Source organism: Eubalaena glacialis, chromosome 3, assembly GCF_028564815.1.
Source record: "Eubalaena glacialis isolate mEubGla1 chromosome 3, mEubGla1.1.hap2.+ XY, whole genome shotgun sequence".
Taxonomy (NCBI): Eukaryota; Metazoa; Chordata; class Mammalia; order Artiodactyla; family Balaenidae; genus Eubalaena; species Eubalaena glacialis.
The window spans coordinates 42,121,522-42,146,583 of NC_083718.1; the positions used below are offsets into that span (position 1 = coordinate 42,121,522).

General features: G+C 43.0%; 1 protein-coding gene and 1 non-coding gene across 9 annotated transcripts in view; one reads left to right on the forward strand and one right to left on the reverse strand.

The window, feature by feature from the left end:
• Positions 1 to 25,062, forward strand: part of HHAT (hedgehog acyltransferase) — a 357,453-nt gene that overhangs the window by 12,297 nt on the left and 320,094 nt on the right. For all 8 annotated transcript variants that reach the window (XM_061185553.1, XM_061185550.1, XM_061185554.1 and 5 more), the window contains exons 2-3: positions 1,353 to 1,486; positions 14,959 to 15,026. In XM_061185553.1, coding sequence (XP_061041536.1) covers positions 1,396 to 1,486; positions 14,959 to 15,026 — 159 coding nt within the window. In that variant the 5' untranslated portion in view covers positions 1,353 to 1,395. The remainder of the gene's footprint in view (positions 1 to 1,352; positions 1,487 to 14,958; positions 15,027 to 25,062) is intronic.
• On the reverse strand, positions 24,906 to 25,021 carry LOC133089339 (U5 spliceosomal RNA). The gene has a single exon (XR_009700702.1). It is a non-coding gene; the product is annotated as a U5 spliceosomal RNA (small nuclear RNA).

Sequence of the window (25,062 nt, forward strand, 5' to 3'; positions counted from 1 at the left end):
CCCTGGCTCAGTTATTTCTGATTGTGTGACCTCACCGTGCTTCACATTCCTCATCTGTAAATGCCTACCTCCCTTGCTTCACCTACTTCACCGGGCTGTTGTGAAGGTAAAATGAGCTTATGTGTGAGTTCTGATTTTTGGTGTTACTATCACATATTAGAAATGCTTGCTTGGGGCTTAAAATTTTGCTCTTGTTTTAATTTGACATCCACAGTGAGACATATTTGAGAGGTTTAAGTAAAGCAATGAGGGCCGTAAAAGGGTTTACATTTAGTTAACTCTTTGTTATTTGGGAACTGATCATTTAATTTGCAGCATTTTACGACTTTTCTGTTACCTGCTTTATTACTTAGAATATAGACATGGCAGCCATAACAGAGAGATCAAGAACAGCACAGGCTTAAATATCCTGGGAATGCATTTCTCTTTCATGTAATGGTCCAGATATAAGAGGTTCAGGGCAGTTTTGGGGGTGGGGGTGGGGTGGGGTGGTACATGCAGTCAGGGACCGAGGCGCCTCTGTCTTGTTTTTCTATGTGGCTTTTACCTCTTGGTCCAAAGGTGGCTGTTCCAACTCCGCCCAGCAGGAGGGGGATGACCACAGCCTCAGAGCCAGAACTATTCAAATGTCCACACTTGGATACACTGTAGAGTTGAGCTCAGCATCCATGTGTTCAGATAGAAATTCAATTACTGTGTAAGACGGGAGATTGCATATACAGGGTGGGCAACCAGCAGGCTATTAACTTCTTTTTAAGACGTGCCCAGAAGATGGAAGACAGAGTGGTTTTATTAATCCATTCTTATAAACAACTATGGGATGACATTTGAAGGGGAGAACGAGGAGGTTAATGCTGTCGGCTTAGAAGAGGTTTGGAGATGATTTGCGCTTTTCTTTTATTCAGGCTTTTGAATAGTAATTTATTATTTATTCATGGAGCATTTAGTAGTCCTTTCCTGCTACATTCCACGTCCTGTGCTAGGTTCTGGGACTCAGAGATCATGGTCCCTACTCTGTAAAGGTCCACTCCACAGGGGGAGGCAGGTGTGGCAGGCAATGAGAACAGAAGTGTCTGGTGTACACTGTGATGGGAGACAGATGGGGGGGCTGTGGGAGCTCATAGGGAAAGACCTGCCCACCCTGGGCAGGCAGGGTGTGTGTGTGTGTGTGTGTGTGTGTGTGTGTGATGTGATGCAAGTGGGATAAGGTCATGGCAGGAGGAGGTGTGATAGAAGGTGGGTTATGTCTGTATCCCCTTGAATAGTGATGGGTCCCTGGGAGAACAAGTAAGATTCTGTCCTCTAGTGTCATATTTATGGTTTAATGCTTTTATTTCTGTTTCTCTTCCTAGAAACTCTCAGCGTGGGCCACGGGACCCTTTGTCACAAGGAGCAATGCTGCCCCGATGGGAACTGTCTTTTTACCTGTTTGCTTCCCTAGGCTTCCACTTCTATTCTTTCTATGAAGTTTACAAAGTCTCCAGAGGTAAGGCCCCAACTTTTCTAAACTTGTATCAGGAAAGAAAGATGGAGGAGGGAGTGCTCAGAGGTGGAAGATTCAGGAAGATAGCCTCATGGGCTCAGGATGACTTGAGCCCTGCTTTGCTTTCCTCCTGTCTTGGACAGTTTGAATCAATGACCTGAGTCGGTGGAGTTTTCCACCCTAATCCTGGATCTTTTAGGTGATCCTGTGGCTGGTCTTCTGTAATAAGAAGGTTTGATTCAATGGCTACTGAAGGCCATGGAGATGATTTGCATTCATAATTAGCAGTAACCTCTTTAACTTCTCTCTCTCGCCATTACTCCTCTCAGACACATGGAGGCCCGGACTGCTTTACTCTTCTTGTTCTGCTGTCCACAGTGCTTTTGTGCACATGTTGAAGAGGACTCATTACCAAGTCCTCATGCCAGCCCATGGGAAGGGGCATGGGAACCCTCCTTTCCTTTAAGGGCAGCTTGGAATAAACATTGCCCTGTCACTTCTGCTCACACCAGTTGGCCAGCACTGAGTTCCCTGGCCACAGCTGGAAGGCTGGGAAATATTGTCGTTAGCTTGGTGGCCGTGTGCTACATAAAACTTCCCATACTGGGGAAGAATGGAAGAAAGAATTTTGGAGGGTCCATGAGTGATCTCTTCCGTAGTCAGGGACAGTTTCCTAGAGGTGATGGTGAGCCTTGTTTTAAGGAAGAACAGAAGTCAGCCAAGTAGAGAAAGGGGCAGAGGCTCTGTGGACAGAGATGTGTTTGCAGGCAAATGGACAAGCACGTGCAATGCCATTGGGGTGTGAGAAAACACAGCATGACCTGGGCACTCCAAACCACTCAGTAGGGCTGGAGTGTAGTGCGTGGAGGGAGAGTGGTAAGAGTTGAGCTTAGGTCAAAGAGCGAGATAGATTGTGAATGACATTGTGTATTCATTTGGCTGAGGAGTCTGGACTTTATCTTGAAGGCAGGGGAGTTTGCTGAAAGTAATTGTGGTCACTTAAAATGGCAAAGGTAGGTTTTGGGAAGCACAGTTGACAGTGCTGTGCTCCCAGCAGCTGCCTCCCTGTGGATCACTGGGATTGATTTAAATCACTGGGGTCAGCTTTGCCCGCATTCTACATATGTCCCACTCAAAGCCATGGGAGAGACTGACCGTCTAAAGCAGATGAAGACTGTTTGGTCAAGGCTGTCCAAGTAGCCACATTCCCTGGCTGGAGCATCTGAGCTCTCAGGGCCCATGTGCAAGGAACTCACCTGGTCTATGCCAGGCAGCATGTTAGGTACTTTATGTACCCTGTCTCATTCTATCTTTAGAGCAGCACTGTGAGATGGTGTGTTACTTAGAAGATAGGCTTGGCTGCAGAAATATAGCCTCCAGAATAACTGTGGTCAGGGCTGGTATGGTGTCTGGATAGCATCCATGACCCTGGCTCCTTCTACTATGTTCCTCTGCCATCCTTGACATATGGTTCCACCTCATGATGTGAGGTGGCTACTCCACCTCCAGCTGCCATGTTCGCTTTTTTCCCAGCAGGAAGCATGGAAGGGAAGGGGGAGGACAGACCCTCTCTTTTTTTAGAGCATAACCTTGAAAGCTGCTTATGTCATATTCTTTCATGTACTGTTTGTTAGAACCTAGTCCTGTGGCCATGTCAACTATGAGGGAAGCTAGTAAATGTAATCTTTGTTTGGGAGGCCATTTTTTTCCCAGCTAAACCGAAGGGTTTTATTATAGAGGAAGAAAGAAAGAATGGGTGTTAGCAGTTAATCATCAGTCTTTTCCATAAAATGGGTGTGACTGTTGTCCATTGTTACCTAACAAACCATCCTGAAGCTTTGTGATTTAAAACAACTACCGCCATTTATTATCTCTCACTGTTCTATGAGGTTCTTTTCCTTTTAAATAGACTGTTTTTTTAAGAGCAGTTTTAGGTTCACAGCAGCATTGAGCAGGAAATACAAAGAGCTTCTATGCACTCAGGGCCCCCTGGCAAGCACAGCCTCCCTGACTATCAGCATCCTGCGCCAGAGTTGATAGTTTGTTACAATTGACAAACCTGTATTGATATATCATTATCATCCAAAGTCCACAGTTTATAGTAGGGTGCATTCTTGGTGGTGTTCATTCTGTGAGTTTTGAGAAGTATAAATTACATGTATCCATCATAGTATCATACAGAGTAGTTTCACTGCCCTAAAAATCCTCTGCGCTCTGTCTATTCATCCCTCCCTCCCCTTTAACCACTGGCAACCACTTATCTTTTTACCATCTCCATAGTTTTACCTATTTCAGTGTTTAAAAAAAATTTTTTTTTTTTTCTTTTTTTTGGCCGCACTGCACAGCTTGTGGGATCCTAGTTCCCTGACCAAGGATCGAATCTGGGCCCCCTGCAGTGGAAGTGCAGAGTCCTAACCACTGGACCACCAGGGAATTCCCAGTTTTATCTATTTCAAAATATCATATAGTTGGAATCATACAGTATGTAGCCTTTTCACATTCATTTCTTTCACTTAATATGCATTTAAGGTTCCTCCATGACTTTTCATGGCTTGGTAGCTTATTTCTTTTTAGTGATGAACAGTATTCCATTGTCTGAATGTACCACAGTTTATTCATTCACTTACTTAAAGGCATCTTGGTTGCCTCCAGGTTTTGGCAATTATGAATAAAGCTGCTATAAACATCCATGTGAAGGTTTTTGTACGGACGTAAGTTCTCAGCTCTTTTGGGTAAATACCAAGGAGCAATGGCTGAATTGTATGTTAAGAGTATGTTTATTTTTATAAACAGCTTTCTTCCAAAGAGTTGCCAGTTTTCTTCCAAAGAGGCTATATCATTTTGCATTCCCGCCAGCAATGGGTTCCTGTTGCTCCACATCCTTGTAAGCATTTGGTGTTGTCAGTGTTTTAGATTTTGGCCATTGCAATAGGTGTGTAGTGGTATCTTGTTATTGTTTTAATTTGCATTTCCCTGATATATATTGTGGAGCATATTTTCATATGTTTATTTGCCGTCTACATGCTTTGATGAGCTGTCAGGTGAAGACTTTTGCCCATTTTAAAATCAGATTGTTCATTTTCTCACTTGATTTTCAACAGTTTTTGGTATCTTTTAGATAATAATCCTTTATAAGATATGTTTTTGCAAATATTTTCTCCCAATCTGTGGCTAGTCTTCTCATTCCCTTGACAGTGTCTTTCATGGAGCAAAATTTTAAAATTTTAATACAGCCAGCTTATCAATTTTTTCTTTCATGGATTATGCCTTTGGTGTTGTATCTAAAAAGTCATTGCCACATCCAAGGTCATCTAGATTTTCTCTGATGTTATCTTCCAGGAGTTTTATAGTTTAGCATTTTACATTGAGATCTATGATGTTCATTTGTGAAGGGTGTAAAGTCTGTGTCTGGATTCATTTTTTTTGCATGTGGATGTCCATTTGTTCCAGCACCTTTTGTTGAAGAGGCTCTCTTTGCTCCACTGTATTACCTTTGCTTGTTTGTCAGAGATTGGTTGTGTATATTTATGTGGGTCTATTTCTGGGCTGTCTATTCTGTTGCATGGATCTCTTTGTCTATTCTTTTACCCATACCACACTGTCTTGCATACCATAGCTTTTTAGTAAGTCTTGAAGTTGGATAGTACTTGTTGTCTGACTTCGTTTTTCTCCTTCAATATTGTGTTGTCTATTCTGGGTCTTTTGCCTCTCCATATAAACTCTAGAATCAGTTTGTTGATATATACAAAATAACTTGCTAGGATTTTGATTTGGGTTGCATTGAATATATAGATCAAGTATGGAAGAACTGATATCTTGACAATATTGAGTCTTTCCATGAGCATGGAATATATCTCCATTTATTTAGTTCTTCTTTGATTTCTTTAATCAGAGTTTTGTTGTTTTCCTCATATATAACATGCATATTTTGTTAGATTTATACCTAAATATTTCATTTTGGGAGGTGCTGTTGTTTTTAATTTCAAATTCTACTTGTTCATTGCTGATATATATTTATTTGTTTATTTATTTTTTGGCTGTGTTGGGTCTTCACTGCTGCACGCAGGCTTTCTCTAGTTGCAGCCAGCGGGGGCTACTCTTCGTTGTGGTGTGCGGGCTTCTCATTGTTGTGGCTTTTCTTGTTGCAGAGCACAGGCTCTAGGCGCGCGGGCTTCAGTAGTTGTAGCACATGGGCTCAGTAGTTGTGGCTCGTGGGCTCTAGAGCACAGGCTCAGTAGTTGTGGCGCACGGGCTTAGTTGCTCTGTGGTATGTGGGATCTTCCTGGACCAGGGCTCGAACCCGTGTCCCCTGCATTGGCAGGCGGATTCTTAACTACTGTGCCATCAGGGAAGCCCCATTGCTGATATATAGTAAAGCGACTGACCTTTATACATTAACCTTGTTTCCTGCAACCTTGCTATAATTGCTTATTAATTCCAGGAGTTTTTTGTCGATTCTTTGGTTTTTCTAGATAGACAATCATGTTATCTGCATACAAAGACAGTTTTATTTCCGCCTTCCCATTCTGTATACCTTATATTTCATTTTCTCCTCTTACTGCATTAGCTAGGATTTCCAGTACAGTGTTGAGAAGGAGTGATAAGAGGGGACATCCTTACCTTTTTCCTGATCTGAGCAGGAAAGCTTCTAGTTACTCACCATTAAGGATGATGTTAGCTGTAGGTTTTTGTGGGTGTTCTTTACCCAGTTGAGGAGGGTCCTCAGGGTCCTCTCTATTTCTAGTTTACTGGGAGTTTTGAATCATAAATGGGTGTTGGATTTTTTTGAATGCTTTTTGTGCATCTACTGATATGATCATGTAATTTTTCTTTAGCCTGTTGTTTTGATGGATTACATTGATCGAGTTTCATGTTCTGTGAGACTTTGTTTTTAATAAATCTGGATTGGACTTAGCTGGGCAGTTCTGCTTTATGTGTTGTTGCTGGGCTGCAATTATCTGGTGGCTCAGCTAGGCTGAAACGTCCAAGATGGCTGACTCACATGACAGACTATCAGCCAAGAGCTCAGCTGGAGGCTGTCAACTGGAATGCTGTGGTTCTCTGTACGTGGTTCTCCACATGGCTTTGAAGAAGGAGTATCGCATGTGTGTAAAACCAGAAGCTGCAGATCTCTTAAAGCCCAACCTGGGAAGTTGAGTAGGTCACTTCTGCCTCATTTATTGGTCAAAGCAAATCGTAGGGCCAGTCCAGATTCAAGGGGAGGAAAGACTATGGCTTTTTATGGCTGGAGCAGCGCACATAGACACGGAGACAAGGAATTGATGGTGGCCATCTTTGGAGTCTCTCTACCACAATGGATGTTATACTTCTTTACCCAGATGGGGATACTGAGGTTGAAAAATATAACTTGTCCAAGGCCACACATCTAATAAATAATGGAACAGGTTTGTCCAACTCTAGACCCAATATTTTATTCTATTCTGCCACTTGTATTTATTGGTAATTTAATTTCCTAAAGCAGCTTGCTTTACAGGAGAAGCCCTTTTATCCATTGTACTGTAAAACTTCAAACCTTAAAATTTTATCCCACTGGAATAAAATTTTTCCTTCCTATGTGGTGAAAGCTACTGGGATGGAGGTGGGAGGGGATCCTTCTGTGGAGAATACAAAACTTTTTGGCACCTCAGTTGATCCAGCGGCTGTCATCCTGTTTGATTTATTACTGACCTCACTCTAGCCTGGAGCTTCTTTTATCCTTCAGGCTTTTTCTCTTAATATCAGTGCCAAAGTGGCCACTCCCAAGAAATGTCTTATTTCTCTATTCCTTTTTCCATTCAGCTCATGGAAGCCAGATCCCCCTGCCTTGCCAAAGCGTGTTTAACGCCATGTTGAGTCTTTTTGGCTCCACGTCTTACTATCTAATTCAGGAAAAAGTGCCACTTAACCCACATTATGGAAGTGGATCCACTGGGAAAACTGTCTCTTCTGTGAACTTTTTTGGAGTGTTTGTTTCTGGAGCAAATATGGGGCCTAGAACAGACTAGGGGCTCAGAACTTATTCGTTAAGTGGAATGCCGCGGGTGGGCACTTACACGGCTGCTTTCTCTGGGCACAGAGCAGGCATCTCATTCACTGCTCTCTTCCCCATCAGCAGTAGCAGGGTGGTCTGACCATTAGGGACAGCAGACTGATTATAACAGCCCTAGTCACAAGGGATCTCTTGGTAAATCCACAGCAGGGACTGAACAGAACAGCCCTTCTGCCACTCAGCTCTTCCAAGAGTCTACACAGAGTGTGTCAAAGTCATATGGAAATGCTTGGGGGTGGGGGTGGTGGTAGTAGTGATCTTCTATGCTTGGTGACCTCTCCCCTGGTATTCTGCAGTATTGTGGCTAATCCAAACCTCCTACATTAAGTTTGTGTCTTATGGTTTAGAACATGTAGAAATACTTGTATGTCTCTCTGATTGCACTTAATTTGAGGAAAGATACAATGTGTCATGCAGTAACCTTGAAAGAATTAATGCCTCTGCCTAAAAGAGGGCCATGTATTTTTGTTGTTCATATCAGCTTAATGCAGTTCTTGGAATGAAAACAGTTGAATTCTCATCAGTGAAAACCATTGGTGATAGGAGGTCACCTGGAAAAGCATCTGGAAAGGGCAGTCATGGCCTACTGTTTCAGCTTACTAACTATTGATTTGTATTCAAAATTTCTATTTCTTCTTGTACCTATTTCGACATTTTGTAGCTTTCTAGCGATCTATGCATTTTATGAAGGTTTTCAACTTGATTAGTATATTGTGGATCATAATACTTATCTTAGAAAAAATTTGTTGTTTCTCTAGTTGGCTTTTCTCTCATTGTGTATTTTCTTATTTACATCTTCTCCACTCCCTCCATCCTACTTTTTTTTTTCCTTTGATCAATTGTGCTAGAGATCTTATTAATCTTTTCAGCTTTGGCTTTGTTAGATTTCTCAATTGTTTCTTTTTGTTCTCCAATTCATTGATTTCTGCCCTTATCTGATTATTCCCTTCCTTATTGTTTCTCTGGGTTTGCTCTGTTCCTTCATTCCAACTTCATGAGTTGAATGCTTAGCTCATTTATTTTGTGAGGAATCTATTTGTACTGTTTTATTGTACCTGATTGTTTTTCTCAGAAGGATTTCCAGAAGAGGAAGTATAGAGTCAAACTACATGAATGTTTTTAAGGTTCTTGATAGATATACCCAGACTGTTCTCCAGGAAGGCTGTGCCAATTAACACGTTTTCTATTGGAGAATGTCCATCTTACTGTAGTCTCAGTAAGTTTAGCCTTTATTCTTCAATCCACCTCACATGTATTTGGTATATTGATAAGAAGTGTGAAGAGTTAAATTACTTTTTTCCCAAATAGGTAACCAAACACTATTTAATAAGTCTGTCTTTATTGAATTATAATGCAATCTTGATCATGTACTAAATTATTATATCTACTAAATTCTTTTATGGATATGCACACATGTGTACACACACAGTATGGGGGCTGTCTTTTCTGTTTCATTGATTTCTCAATCAATTCTTACATCAGTACTGTGCTGTTTTAATTATTTTTGCTTTTTAAATGTCTGAATATGTGGTGGAGTAAGTTACCACTCCTTGTTCTTTATTTCCATTCTTTTCTTAGCTATTCTTACTGGTTTATTCTTCGAGATACGTTTGAACTTGGCAGGTTCCAAAAAAATCTCATTAGGGTTTTAATCAGAATTACAATAAGCCTAGAAATTAATTTGTAAATAATTGACAATCTTATAATATTGCATCCAGGAGTATGGTATTTTTTTCTCAGGGTTTCTGTTACTTCCCTTAAAAAAAGTTCATGGTTGTCTTCATAATAGGCCCTGCTAAAATTCCTAAGATTATTTATAAGTCTTTTTCTTCGTTTTATAATTGGGATACTTTCCAATTATATTTCCTGTAATTTCTAGCTGATTATTTCTGGTCTATAGTAAAGTTGTTTATTTTGGTATCTCTATTTTATGTTCCAAAAATTATTGAATTCTCCTAGGGTTCCATTGGCTTTTATCATTTGATTCTCCTGGTTTTTGTATTTAGATAATATCCACACATAATGATAATGGTTTTGCTTCATCTATTATTACTTAGCCAGGACTTCTAGAACAATATACTAGTTGGAAAAGAATGCTATCCTTATTTTGTTATCCCTAACTTTAATGGAAATCCCTGTATTGTTTTACCATTAGTGAAACGCTGAATAAGCTTTTCTTTGGAAAAAAAACATGTTAAGGAATATGTCTAGCTCCCTTTTACTAAAATTTTAAAATCAGCAATACATGTTGAATTTTATCCATTTTTTAAAGTAGCGATTCAGATGATTACATAGTTTTCCTTTCTCAACCTATTGATATTTTAATCATATTTCCAATATAGTTTATATGGTTTCCTACAACAAACCTACTGTGACTATGCTATTTTTAAATACACTGCTTGTTTCTGTGTTTAAAAAAATATTAATAATTTCTAAGTGAGATTAACTGGCCTGTAGTTTTATTGTTTCATCCTCAGATTTCAGTATCAGCATTGTGTTAAGTTTTCGAAATGAATGGGGAAGCTCCCCCACTGACTCCGCCAATATTATGGAACTGTTTAAGTAGTATACGAAGTGTTGGCATCAAAGTTTGATATCATTCGCTTGTAAGTTTGTCTAGCCACAGAGTCTCTTTGGAAGTAGACTTATCGAAAGACTTTCAGTATCTTTCAGGATTGTTGGTACACGTAGCTTTTCTTCTTAAGTCAGTGTGAGTAATTTATATTTTTCGATTTCATTTAAATTTTCAGATGTATATCATATTCTTAAAATGTTTTGAATTCTACGTGTGTCCCTTGTTTTAGGAAATTTAAAAAGGTTTTGTCTATTTGGTAGGTTGATTCTCTTTTTCGAAGAACAAGCGCTTGGATTTATTTATAAATTCCACCATTTTTCTGTTTTCTGTGATTACTTTCTGATGAACAGCAGCCACCCTAGATCTTTTTGGCTTTACAGAGCCCAGGCTCACCTTTCATGGAGTAGCTATCTTCCTGAAAATTTGCAGTTAGAGACATTTCTATAAAAGGAACTGTGCTTTCCATTGATTTGAGTTTTTATTTCACAGGTATTTTATTTTCATTTCTTTAATCTTCAGTGACAAGCAGTTAGTTTCTCTAAATAAACTCTGTGACACCAGAGAGCCCTGATATTTAAGCAAATATGGAGCAAATCATTTGAATTGCTGCCTCCAGTTTCTTTTTTCTTTTTTTTTTTTTTTATAATAGGTGTTCTTAAAGTGGGATGCAAATATAGTTGAGCATATTCATCTTTTGGCTTTTGTTTGTTCCTTTACATGCCTGTTCTTATCACTTGTCACTAATCCCAGCTTATGAGAAAAGGATATAGCAGCTCATTTATAGATTAATTCTTTTATGTCGTTCATGCAATACTAACCTGTCATGGGGGACAGGCTTTGTCAATCCGGAGGTAATTTTTCCCACTTGCTTCTGTGATTAGAGGATTTTGGTTGCAAGATGGCTGGGTACTTATCTGGGGGCCCCAGTTCAGGATAGGGAAACAAAGGCTACCAGTCCTGTGTTTGTACAGGTGGCCTATGCCCTTGGAACCAGGTGAGCTGGCTGCCCATGGACAGAACCACTAGGGGCCCTTCAGTTAATACAGCCTTGTGAAAGGACCCAAGTGCAGGAGGCAAGGTCTGGACAGCCTGTCTAGATAGTCAGCATTAATAGTGTGTGCTGTGGTGCAGCTAAGACTCCGAGTGTTCTATTTGGCAGGGCTTCGTGTTATACTTGATCTTTTTTTTTCCATGTTACCTATGGCCAGGGTCATAGGAAACCGTCAAGTCGCTGCCTTCCTACTGGAATTCCAAGTCTCCTGGCCCACCCTTCCTCTCAGGCTTGCACTGGTGTTTTCTTCCTAGATTGACACTGATCCTCAAGGGAGGGGCTTGTTGGCTTCCAGAGAGTCTGCTTTCTTAAAGCCTGTGATTAACCTCTCACAATGACTGGGGCCCCGGGCTGGAGGGCATTTGAAGGCAACCCTCAGTGTTAGACTCTACAGCGCCTCACTCCTCAGGCCCCCTGCTCCCCCAGCCTTTGCTCTGTGTTGCATCAAAGCTTACGGCTTTTTCTTTACTGGAGCGTTTCCATCTTAGTCTGGGGCTTCTGGCTCTCCAGGGAGCCCTAAGGATTCCCATGCAAACTGTGTGCCTGGTGGCCTGCCTTGACAGACCCCAGAATTCCTAAGGAGTCGCTGATGAGCAGCTCTTTCAGGGAGATTTGAAGGTCATTTATGTGTATATCGCTTTGCATCCTATTTACATATATGATTTGTTTTTGCTTGGGCTATTTGTAAACCACTTTATTATTCCCTGAGTGGGAACTGGAAGAGAAGAGAGAAGGAGCCCACGTACTTCAAGAATCTCATGGAAAAACCAGCACCTTTTCACCCCTCTTGTATATATGATCATGTACTTGTGCATATTTGAGAGTTGCTTACTATTAAATTCTCTTATCTTTAGAAGCCCATCTTTTCGGCTCCCTTCCCCCGCTCTAATTTACTACCACCGTCTGCTATATCCTCCGGCTTCCTAGAGAAATAAAGAATCCATAGGAGCTGATTGGAATTTTTCAAATGCATAGAAACAGCAGGACAGTTAGGCCACGATTGGGTGTGCATGTCCCCAACAGCGGCTTGTATCAGACGAGGGTGTGTGTGTGTGTGTGTTTCCCTCCCCTTCCCTCTAATTACCCCTACCCCACACCGGAATTGATTTCCCATCAAACTGTTGAGGGTGAAAGGGTAGGTAGGTTAGAGGCTTTAAGTGAACGGTTTACCACCACAGCTCATTGGCGACGATTGAAATGCGAACCCTCTCACTCAGCAGGTGGAATGGGGCTTTGATGTATCCCGTTGTTGGGGGGTGGTTGGTGGCGGAGGGCAGGGGAAGAATCAACAGCTGACGTAGTATTGAGGGCTTATCAGCAGAAACTGCTTAATTTCTCTGCTCTCAGGCAGTTTTGTGGAGCACTGAATTTGGGGAAATGGAACCAGGGCACCTAGAAGAAAGGGCTGGCTCTGCCCACAGGCCTGTGTGGCGCGGAGAAAAGTGCTCAGGTAGAGAAGGCTTCTCTCTATTTGCAGCGTCCTCTTGCTTGAGGGAATGTGAGTTATGATGAAATCTCGTTCTTGCCCAAAGGGTGAGGGTGGGGGGTCCTCACCTAAGAAGGATAATCAGAGAAGTTCTGAGGGTTGTCCCCCTTCACGGAAAGATCTCCTGCTACAGTTTCTCAGCTTCTGTTCTACCAAATTCTACCAAATTTGGTAGAATTCAACCAAACTTTGGTAGAACTCTACCAAATTCTATAGCAATGCATTTCAGCTAACTCAAGACGGTCTGAAGACAGTGATCACCAAAGTATCCTGAATGGATTTAAGTTGTAATTTAAATGTACGTCATACAGCATTTGTTTGTGTCAAGAAATCAGACAAGGGTGATTGGTAGGAATTCTCCAAAAGCTGAGGGAGGGTTTTGGTGTAGAACGATACTGTCCATTGCTATAGCCGCATGGGGCTAATGAGCTCTTGGAATGTGGCCACTTCAAATTGAGATGTGCTGTAAGGATAATGTGTCCATGGAATTTTGAAGAATTAGTAAGAAAAAGGAATGTAAAATAACTCATTAATAATTGTTTAATATTGATTCCATGTTGAAATAATGTTTGGACATATTAGGATAAATAAAATATTCTAAAATTAATTTCACTTTGAAAAATTATTTTTTTAAAGTGTGGCTACTAGAAACTTTAAAATTATAAATGTGTCTCAGATAGTATTTCTACTGGACAGCGCCAGACAGGATTTCATCTTAATTCTCATGTCTGCGTACGATTCCTTTTTCCCACTAGAGGGAGATGTGTCCTCATTTGGGGGAGTCAGCTGCTTAGCTTGTAAACTTCACTGCTTTGGAACGTACCCTTTTAAAAAAGAAGCACTCAAGTTTTTGCTTTGTTTCAATTCTGCATAATTCTCTTGTTTCTGGAGGTTGCACTTTGCAGGAAAGTGAAGACAAAACAGAAGAGGCAAGAAAGCAGAGAGGTTTTCCCCCTTGTTTTTGTTAGCGTTCAGAGAGACCTGTTACTTTGTTGGATTGTAGTAGCTTGCTGCTTGTTTGTGGGTTGTTCCCTTGGAACTTGAGTCTGTGTACAGCACAGCGCACATACACAGACACATACACACACAGACACACACACAACGTGACCTGTGTGTAGCTGTAACAGAAAGGACCAGGGCAATCACACACCGCCGCAGCACCTCCTGGACCTTATGGAATTCAGTGTCAGTGTGTCCTGGAGTTGCGCCCTGTGGCACACTGGGCCCCAGTACTCCATGAGCCTCCCTTTTCTGCTTTTCCTGGGGGCAGTGTTGCCTGGGGTTTGAGGCTGGGGCTGCTGTTTGCATCTAGTGTGTGTAAATCTGCCCTTTTATCCTACTCTGAAACCAGCATCATTTCATGATTATGTTTTAGTGATGCACTCTCTCCTGCTTTTCCTTTGATCTTTCTGGGTAGCTCCTTTGTGGTCCTCTGTGTTTTTTGTATGTTTGTTGGTCCGATGAGCACTGGATTTTTCTTTTCTTGTCTATGCAGTCTGTGCCCTTTTTGGTGATCTCAGCCATTCTGGAGGCTTCATTACTACCCTTATACCGGGGACTCCTAAGTCTTTACCTCCAACTGAGGCGCTGTTTTGAGCTCCATCCATGCCCATCCAGCTGCCTATTGACATCACATAGACACCCCAGACTCAGCCCCCATAGCACTCCTTACCTCCCATATCATGGCATTCTTCAGCACCACTGTAATTTCTTATTATTTGTTTGTCTCTCTCATCCAGTGTACAGTAAGTCCCAGGAGAGCAAAAGCCTTGCCAGTCGTGTTCTGCGTCACTTCTACTATTTCACACTGTGCCTGGTATTGTTCACGCTTAGGAAGTATTTGAATAAGATTTTTTTAGTATTTTTTGTTTTAAACCAATTGTACTGTTTACTTATAAGCATATGTATTACCATTATACAATTCCATCAATAATCTTGTTAGCTTTATATCACAGGGCTATGGTCACCATCATTTTGTGGCATGGTCTGTTTAAAAATTTTTTTCACCATCTGTACAAGTGGGGCATTTGCCCTCATCCCTCCTGTGCTTCCTTGTGCTGGAAGCTTTTGCGCTTAATCCCTCTCCTTTTGTGACCCTTATGACAAATTAAAGGGACATTTCCATCAGCCCCACCATGTATTTCCAGGAACTGAGGTCACAGAAATGAAGGAGTGTGACATGTTTCCATGCCTGTAGCTCAGTCCACGGGCAGCTTTTCCAGGACGTATTCCAGCTTCCTTTTGTACCTCTCCTGTTAAACCAAGCCCAGTTTCATTTGGATTCGTGACTAATGCACACTGTTTTTCTTGTCAGAACATGAAGAGGAACTGGACCAAGAATTTGACCTGGAGACTGGCACTTTATTTGGAGGATTAAAGAAGGTACAGAGTGGATCAGTGATAAACCTTTTCAATTTTCAAACCTGGTTTCAGTGTTTTGCATCACTTTTGTATTTGGCGTTGACCCAGCCATAGTACTCAGCAACGATTGGACATTAAGTACCTTTCCTGCTGTAAAAGGTGCGAGTGTGCCGTGTGGAGAAAGGCATTCCCCGTGCTTTGTCTTTATCTCGTCCCATGTTCTCCTCTCAAGATACTAGAGATGTGGATCGGTAACCTTATCGGTTCATGCAAATTTCACTTTTGTAAAGTTTAGGAAGTTCTTTTCTGACCTAGCCATAGCTATTGGAATCAAATTTGGCTCCTGGACACTCCCTATACCAACTCATGGCAACTATGGAACTGTTTCCTTCCTGCCTCTAGTGCCCCTGGCCGTCCACACCCTGCAGAGCATGCTGGGAATCCCCCGCCCCTCTGCTCCCTGGTTCTGGGTGGCAGTGGGCCACTTATCCTCCACTGCAGCTCATTGTGCCTGCTTAGATCGCGGGCAGGGTGGCCGCTGTTGCTCTCCTAGTGGTGACAGTTAGCACTTCTGTTCTTCAGAGTATGTCATGTGTACGTACCAGACCCTCCTCTTTTGATTGCAAGATGTTAGACTACTTTCTGTGTCCCACCAGAACCCCTTTCCTCTTGAGTCTGGAGTTTTTCTCATTCTTCCCCTTTCAGTTTTCCAGGACCCCATTTCAGTAATGACTTGGATCACACGACGTCCAGCTTCAGCTCATAGTTTGGGGTTCAGGTCAACCCTAGTGAGGAGCTGTGTATTTGTTTTTCTAGGCGTTTGGATATATTTAAAAAATGATATCCCAACATTGCTTTTTACTATTTTTGCTCTAAGTGTGTAGTGTGCCAGGTATATTGTAAGTTTAATCAGCTTTCGTTGGTTGGCTTGGGACATAGAATGATGCTTGCACTCCAGGTTCTGAGCACCTGACTTACAAATGAACTTTGGAAGACAGTTCGTTTCCAAACTGGGTACTGCCTGTATTGCTATCTTCCTACTTTGAGAGTTGCAGATCTTACTTAGAATTGAAGAAAATTGGCTTCAATTTCCATTTGATTTTCTAGGGTAACCTGTCCCTTTTCTTCCAGCTCTGGCTCTGTACAGAGCCACCGTATTAAATACGTGGCCCATGTTTGTCTGGGTCTGGGAAGAATGTCCTGCCCTGTGTGATGCTCTTCCCAGTTGTTCTACCCACCAGACATTTCCGTGAAAAGTTGGATATAAATTTAATTTTCGTTCATCGAATCCACTTGTAAATGTTTCTGATTTAAATAAGCCCTTTTTAGGATTATTAGTAAGACGTGTAATGTGGGTGGTATTGTGCCCACTTCAGAGATGAGGAAATCTGGGAAGCTTTATGTCACAGTGGAATTTGAGTTGTAACAGTGTTACAGAACTCAGGTTGAGCTGCTCATCGCTCAGGAATCCAATACTGAGAGATAAGTGTTGGGTAAAAGGAAAGGTAGCTTTATTGAGGTAGCTGTCAATCCTGGCGAGAAGGTGGACTCATGTCCCAAAGAACCAACTCCCCAAGTTTTGCCCACAAATTATATAGGGAAAAGAGGAAGGGGCTCTGTGCTGAGGAGAGGGTTGCGAGGTGCGTCATCAGCTCATGGACATTCTTGGTTGGTGGTGAGGCAACCAGGAGTCAACATCATCAACCTTCTGGTTCTGATTGGTCTGGGGTCTACGTGCTTGTGGGCGGCATATAGTTAACTTCTTCCACCCAGTGGGGGTTTCAGTATCTGCAAAACAGCTCAAAGGACATGGCTCAGAATATATCTATAGCCCCTGAGGAGAAACTAAAGGTCCTTGACTTCGTTTAGTGGCTAAACTATTATTATTTTGCCTTGTTTGACTTTTTCCTTTGTTTTTGCATTTTCTCACTTCTCTGATTAAACTTACTCTTTGACTACAGTTTTTCTGCAGACGAGCCAGGCGGAGGACAGTGGGCAGGGGGGGTGTTTGTCCTGGGAAGGCCCCATTGGGTCCTGCTCTGGTTACAACAGCAGATAGCCCTTGTGAGTGTCTGGGATCTACTCTTCAGAAATATACTGCTATTGGATCTCTTACAACAGAAAAAAATGGTGATTTAAAAAAAATTTTTAGAGTCATAATTCAGGCATTTCAGGTAATACTGAATTGTTTGCCAGGGGCAAAAATAAGCAAACTCATTTTAGACTAAGAGACTTTTCGCTGAAGAGAAGCAACTGTGAGGCAGTTTGAGAAGCTGAACGAGGATCAGGCCCCACCAGGTGTGGAGCTCCCGTGGATTTCATTGTTGCAGGCTCAGCCCTGCTGGGTGTTGCTACTTCTAGACAAAGGGGCTTTGTCTTCGCTGACTTCCCAGCTCCCACCACTCCATCACGTTCAGCTGCTTGACTCCCTGCCAAGGCTCCAGAATCCTGGGGACGTGACCTCTTCTGTGCATTCTCCGTGACAGCCCCCCGTAGTGACGGGCACAGGCAGTGGGTGTCAACGTTTAGGTCGACTCTGCCTTTGTGGAACAGTGCACAAGGCTCAGATAAAAGCTCCAAGGACTTTTTCTATTCTGAAAAATCTCTGTTCCTCTGTCCTGCTGACCATCCTTCCATCCATTCATCTGATGCTATTGAGCGCCTCTTGTCCTCATCTTTCTGTATCTCATTACCCTGCATAGGGGATGAGTAGTTTGGAGTCCTAGAATTTAGAGGGAAAATGATGAGCCAGGGTGGATAGCCAACAGATGAAGCAAATTGATTCTGTGTCCTTGGTGAAGATCATAAAATAGACCCGGGGCCGTATGTAGTGACGGGAGGTTCATTGATGTCTGCTGAAAGTCTTATTTCAGCTAAAACAGAAGCCTAATAGGTTCTGAGTATTTCCTTTGGAGGTGGCAAGCAAACGCTATTCTGGTCTAAATTCTAATCAAAAGGCGAAATTAGGCATGAGTAGAAATCGTGAACTTTAGAAGGAAGCTTTTATGTTCTCTGACCAGTCCATCCTTTAAATGTCGCTAAACCTCAGCACTGCTGACCTCCTTTGTAGTGGGGGCCTGTTCTGTACATTGTAGGGTGTTTAGCAGCATCCCTGGACCCCACCTCGTAGATGCCAGTAGCACCTGCTGCTCCAAGTCATGACAGTCACAAGTGTCTCCAGGCATTGCCACATGCCCCCTAAGGACAAAACCGCCTCTCTTTGAGAACAGCCGGCCTGCAGTAATATTTAAGGGCTTTGTCATGCTGACTTGGCCATTTCTTACCTTTGCTCCTCCTGTTTCCTCCTCTGGATTGTGCTTCACCTCTTCCCTATCTGGTCCTCACTCACACTTCACATCTGAGCCCAGCTGTCTCCCGTCACGGAAGCATTGCCGGGACCTTTAATTTGGGTTTAATGCTCATAGTTCCTGACACTTCTCTGCTTCTCCTTTTATCTCCTTCCACAAATACAGCTTTTAACGAATGTGTTTCTGAGCCCAAGTCCATGTGGAGTGCTAGGGACATAGTAGTGAACCAGACAGACAAACTTCCTGTCCCAGTGTCTCCTAGTGGGGGCAGATCAACAGTAAGTAAATGGATAAACGTAACAGCCACAGATTGAGCTAAATGATATGAAGGAGACGAACAGGGTGATGTGTAGTCATGCTTTGGATTGAATCCTGTACCCTATTATGATAAATATATTTGTACAGTGTTATCTTGTAGTATCCATCCTCCACCAGACTGTGAAACTCACAGGGGCAGGGCTGGGATTTAATGAGTCCTGTATCTTCAGTGCCTGGGACAGAGTAGATGAGTATTTTGCTGAATTTAACTGCAGGGAAGAGTGAGTAACACTGTGCCAGGTGGCAACACTGGCGTAAAATGCATCAGTCCTAAGTTCACCTGGATTGGCATGTACGTGAATGCCGAGTGGGACAGTGTTGACAGTCAGAGCAGGGAGAGACCACCGTGGGCACAAGCAATCCCACACTGCTTCTGGGGGCAGACCTTCAGCTGAGCTCCACAGAATGGGTGGGATTTGGCAAGGTCATCGGTAGAGAAGATACTCTTCCAGAGGGGCTCAGTGTGGTTGGAAAGGGGACGAACGTATCAGGGTGACGGTGACTCAAGGGGAAGCTTCCCTTAGGACAGTGAAAGGATGCTGGGCCTGACCACGGTCCTCCGGTTGCCGATGATGGTAGGGAGGATTAGAGCCCAAATCAGGAATACCTTTGGGTCTTATCATTCCTTTGGTGTAAAGCTGCTTGTTTCTGCCGAGATGCCAGTTGTGGTGGGGGAGATTGCGTAGATGTAGCTCTCAAGGAGTGTTCAGGTTACATATGCTGTGACATTTGCATCCTGTTTTGTGATGTCTCTTTTTCCAGGCTTGAAACTGCCTCCCCGCGTGGGCTCCAGTGGCCTCTTGGAGCAGTCCTGTGCTGGGAACCTGTGTGTGGCCAGGGACGAGTCGAGCCCGATGCCTTTCCATTTCTGGCCATCTGTCTCGGTGTTTGGTGGTTCCCTTTTCTCTTGCCTAGTGTTCTTGCTAGATGTCCCAAGAATATGAAGGAAACTTTTTAGTGACCATGTTCCTTGCTTGATATTTCTAGACAGTAGGTTCTGAATCAAACTGACATGAATGAAGCTCCATGTTGGGTTGTATTATCATGAATTTGTTTTCCTTTTATTTTTATTTCTGATTCAAGATAGTTGTTATAATGGAAAGAGCACAGGTGTTGGAGTTGGATGGACTTGGGTTCAAAATGCAGTTTGCTCCATTTTGGAAGATCGTTCACCTCATTTGAGCCTTAGTTTTATTTTTTGAAATATGGGAATGGGAGGTCTCATTGTGGATAAAGAGATGATGATAAAACACCCAGCACGTATGTGGTTGGTACAGAATGGATCCTTAGTCCATGCTGCTGTGGTCATTATTTTGTCCTTCCATGGATGAAGACATCCTTGCTTTAGAGCTAAGATTTGTTGATTCCCCCTGTCTGGCAAGGAGATAATGCTCTACAGAGAAACATTTAAATCTAGAAGGGGATGGATTGCTACTGAAAGGAGCTCTCAAAAGCCTAATGAATTATGAAGAATTTTACATGTAATCAATTACTCATTTCTTTCCTGAGGACACCTCTTCCTGTGACAGTTCTGAAATTGGGGCCCACTTGTAAATGAGACGTTCTTTCAGAAGTAGAATCAGAGAGGAATTTTCAGTGCCTGCCAAGAAGGTTAGAAAGAGAAGATCAGATCAGAGAAGGGAAGCTTGATCACTTATGTCTTTGAATGTTAAGAGAGAAGAGGTCGTTTCTAAAGTAATGATACAATTTTTAGCTACTCAGATTTTACCTATAAAGATTTTAATATTCAACTTATTTATAAATTCCTCTGTATTTTGATATTTAAAAAAAAAAAAACTCAGCAAGCTCTGTGTTGAATCATTTAACAAATATTCATTGAGTGGCTGCTGTGTGAGAGGCTTCTAGGCTGGGTGCTGGGAGGCTGTGACCTTCCAGGCTCTGTCTTCACTGGGCCCTGAATTCAGGGGACACTGATGCTGAGACAGTGAGGTAAGTGATGCAGCTACTCACGGGGCATGCAGAAACAGAAGGTGCCTGTAACCCAGACTCACAGAAATTAGAGCTGAGGTATTGGGGAAGGATGGGTGAAGGGAGTAGCAGGCATAAGGACTGGATTTGAGAGAGTCATTCAGTTTGGCTGGGAGGTTGAGTGAGAGGAAGGGGTGTTACAAGGTAGACAGGGGCTGGATCATAAAGGCCATTGGGTGCCATAGGTGGAGTCTGAACTTTATTCAGAAGGCAAGGGACGGTTACTGAAGGGGTTCAGGCCATTGCCATTTCTTCTGAGGACTCTTTGAGGAGCCTTGGGATTTCCCTGCCTTGCCCGCCTCTCCCGATCTCCCCCAATCAAGGTTTGTGCATCCCTGGAGTTAACGTCCTGGAATGTATATCTCATAATGTCCCTCAAAACCCATGCATGGCTCCCCATTTCTTACAGTGTAAAGTCCAGACTCGGTGGCTGACATTCAGCCCCATTTGTCCACTGGCCCTACCTTGTTTTAGCAACCTCAGCTCCATGTAGTAACCATGTGCTACTAAATAACAGGATCATCTGCCATTCCCCAAGGATGCCTTGAGGTTTCCTCCCTGTGATCCTCATGCAGACTGGGCACACTTCCCGGCGGCTCAAGGAACAGCCCATGTGGAACCTTTCCTGATGCCTCTCCCCCGGCTCCTCCCCCTGTTGGCATTGATTTCTCCCTCCTATGAGCTCCATTCCCAGGACTCCTTCCCGAGCCTGTGTTATAGAGCAGTTACCTGTTCTGGATGTAAGAGGATCTTTCATCCCTGCCTCACTGGAGCAGGCATTCAGTAGTGGCGGTTGGATTAAGGTGGACATGGCTGTCTGGTTGGGCACTTATTGTGAAGGATCACTGGCCCCTTGGCAAGGTTTGCTTTGTTTCACGTGTCTAAACTCTGGCAGGTTTAGACAGTGTAGGTCTTACCTCATTTTCATTAAGCCGTAGCTCCTCGAAGATGATTCCGGTGTTCTGGTTGTGTCTGCCTTCCTCCATCTGATGGGAACAGGTGAATGTGTGGTTTGGCTGTTTGTGTGAATTTTCAGCCCGTCCTTATTAACAGAGGATTGGATTTGATGCAGCTTTGCCCCTTCTCAGAGGGGCTGCTCAGCAGAGGTAGATTCTTGTGTCCTGTGCCAGCCCCTCCAGGCAGAGAGGGTGTGGGCTGAGGAGTCTCCAAATGGTCGGGGCAAGAAGCCCACAGACTAGTAATGGAGGGAAGGTTCCTGAGCACACGTTGGGCTTGATTCCCTCTTGTTAACATGAAGAACTCCTGCCCTTAACCCGCCAGTACGCTGTCTCTTGTCTAGTCTCGTCCGTGCTGGATGTCCGTCCTGATACGTAGGAGATGTGCAACGAGGCGGGGGGAAAAGTGAGGCGGTAGTGATTTCCTGGGGAGCACAGGAAAGGGAAGCTCTCTGCCTTATGTGAAAATAGGGTCTGTAATGCAAACGGATAAGCATCAAATTTGCTTATTAGCTCAGCCACTAAGGCCCCTGCTTGGCCCTCCTCTCTCTTTTATATCAGTCTCATGCAAAATATTGTTTTTTTTAAAAAAATTAATTAATGATTGATTGATTTTTGTCTGCGTTGGGTCTTCGTTGCTGCACGCGGGCTTTCTCTAGTTGCGGCGAGCGGGCGCTACTCTTCGTTGCGGTGCACGGGCTTCTCATTACGGTGGCTTCTCTTGGTGCAGAGTACGGGCTCTAGTCGCGCAGGATTCAGTAGTTGTGGCGCACGGGCTTAGTTGCTCCGCGGCATGTGGGACCTTCCTGGACCAGGGATCGAACCTGTGTCCCCTGCATTGGCAGGCGGATTCTTAACCACTGTGCCACCAGGGAAGTCCCCCCAAATATTGTTTATTTTGTTATAAAGTTTCTTGAAGGAGCCAGGAGAAGATAAGGTGAAGTTAGAACCAAGGGTTTAGCCCTGCAGGACTAAAAAATCAGGTGTGTGTATGTGTGCGTGCGCACGTATGGAGGGAGAGAAGAGAGAAAAAGAAACAGATTGAGAGAGAGAGAGGTTCCCCATGAATACTTAGTAAAACCTTGAGGTGATGATATAGGTTTGGAGTGGTGAGACATTTCTCAGCCACAAGCCAGTCAGTTTACAAGTAATTCTTTGCTCATCAGCGGCTTTTCTATAGGTGCTGTGGGTTAAGGGAAGTAAGAAGCATAGTTTCTCTCCTCAAGAAGCTAATACTCCACCTGAGAATGCCAAGCTGCCATGTGGCTTTAATAGGGATGTTGCTCTAATTATTTAACGAAGGGTAGCAGCATCAGTCAAGCTGAAGAGATAGCAGGTGTACACAGCCAGGACAACTGACCCTGTTTGTGTGTCCTGCCTGAAAATCGGCATTACATTTAACAGAGTGTTTCCATTTTTATGAATGTCCCTGGTTGGTATAGCCAAAAATTGCCAGGTGAGTTTCCAACCTTGGAATGACCAGGGAAGGCTCCCCAGAGGAGGTGGATCTGAGCTGAGCCTTGAACAGAAGCATAGTGTTTTGAACTGACCCGAGTCTGTCTGATTGTTGAACAAAAATCAAATTCTTTGGTTTTACTCTTATTAGCTTCTGGTAGCTGGAGGTGGGTAGGAGTTAAATATCTTCCTTTCCTGTAACCTCACTACCAAGTGGTACGTCATAGGGAAAGAGTTCAGATCTGAATTCTGCCACGTGTGCAAACACTTATTATTTATTTCTTCAGTGGCAGGTACAAAATCTGCCACTGAACCTGTTCTCTGTCTTTAGGTTCTCCAACAAGCACCCTGCAGGAAGGATTCATCTGAGGCTGAGGCAGTTCTACTCTGTGGGCTGGAGCAGACACCCTGCTAATCTGACAGGGGGAATGGAACCTTATGAAGTAAAGGGACACAGAAGCGCAGGGGTGCTAGAAGGAGGGCTGTTTTCGCTGAAGCTCTGGGTGCCTGCTCCAGGGATTCTGATGCCTCACCCTTATGAGGTTATTGGAGGCTGATAAAATTTCTAACCCACTGCCTATGTTGAACACCACTTCCTTCATTTGTAAATTACTTATTTCTAACAGTCTTAATGCTAATAAATTCTCAGGTGCAGCTTTCAATACCAATATTGAAATCATTTGAATTGTAGCCATGTCTGGAACTGGATTTCTGACTGGGACCCTTCAGATGCTAACTCATTCCTTCTGGAATGTGGACTCTGCATTTGGGCACTTTTATTGTCAAGAACAGTCCCTCGGGGTAGAGGGAGTTGTTTACACAACACATCCTATGTAAGTGCTCCAACAGGTAGGATTCTGAGAGTAGGAGGAGCAGAGTTCAGCAGTGGCTTAGAGCTGAAATTTGGGGAGAGACATGGGGGAGTGGGGAGGAGGGGAAACACTTCCTTTTCCCAGTACATTCCCTAAAAGTGGTGCCTGTCACCATTCTTTAAAAGGTTATTACCTTTTAAAATCATGACATGACAGTTGATAAGTCTCTGTTAAAAAGAAATTAGAAGCAGCTGCAGGATAAGAGTAAGATCATGGGCCCGTGGGAGATGTGAAGGGTGGTGTCTTTGTGTGGGGAACTGACTGGAGCCGCTTTCAGGATCACAGTATCTGCTGAAAAGTTCAAGTTGGTGAGGGTTCGTCCATTATAATTTTGCTCCTGGGTTGTATGAAGGCAGTTCTCCAGCTAAATTTGATCACACATATAGACATTTATTAGGCAAGCAGTAGAAACCAGTTGATACCAGCCTGTTTGCTGGGCTGGATGAAGTTTCAGGAGGCTCTTTGTCCTTTAGGAGCTGGTACCACTACCATGCATTGAAGGTTCCTTTCATGGCTATGACATCATGCACTGGGGATTCTGGACAACCTGGCGTCAGACTACCAGATACTTTCCAACTTGTAGCTGAATACAGGACCTTTGAGTGAGGCTTCAGGGTCATCACTTAGGATATATATTTTCAACATTTTAGATTCTTCATTATGTAGGAGAGGGAAGGGGAACAGTTCAGTTGTTTTAGCCAGTGTTTCTGGCAAGTCAAGACTTCATCAGTGGAAATTCATTTCACATAAATTTATGACATTTTACTAGAACAGTTCAGATAGAAAACCAATAAAACCTGTCTATAGGTTTCTTATTTATAACACTAAACTGTGTAGGTTAACCAGAACAGTTCAGATAGAAAAACGAATAAAACCTTAGCCTATAAGCTTCTTACTTATAATACTAAACTTCTAGGTTAAGAGGAATAACAGCATGTTAAAAACAGCAGGAAGATGGGTTATTTCAGAAAAATCATGTCTTTTATTACAACATCAGACATCAGCTCTGCCAAAGCAAGGCCTCAAAAAATTTGTTGACCACTCAGACTTAGTTCTCTTCACAGAAATCTTTAGTAAAAAGCAAAAGATTTAGTCTATTTGAAGAGAAACCAGAGTATAAGACTGGCTTACTAAGCTCATTTCTCCAGTAACTGCAGCT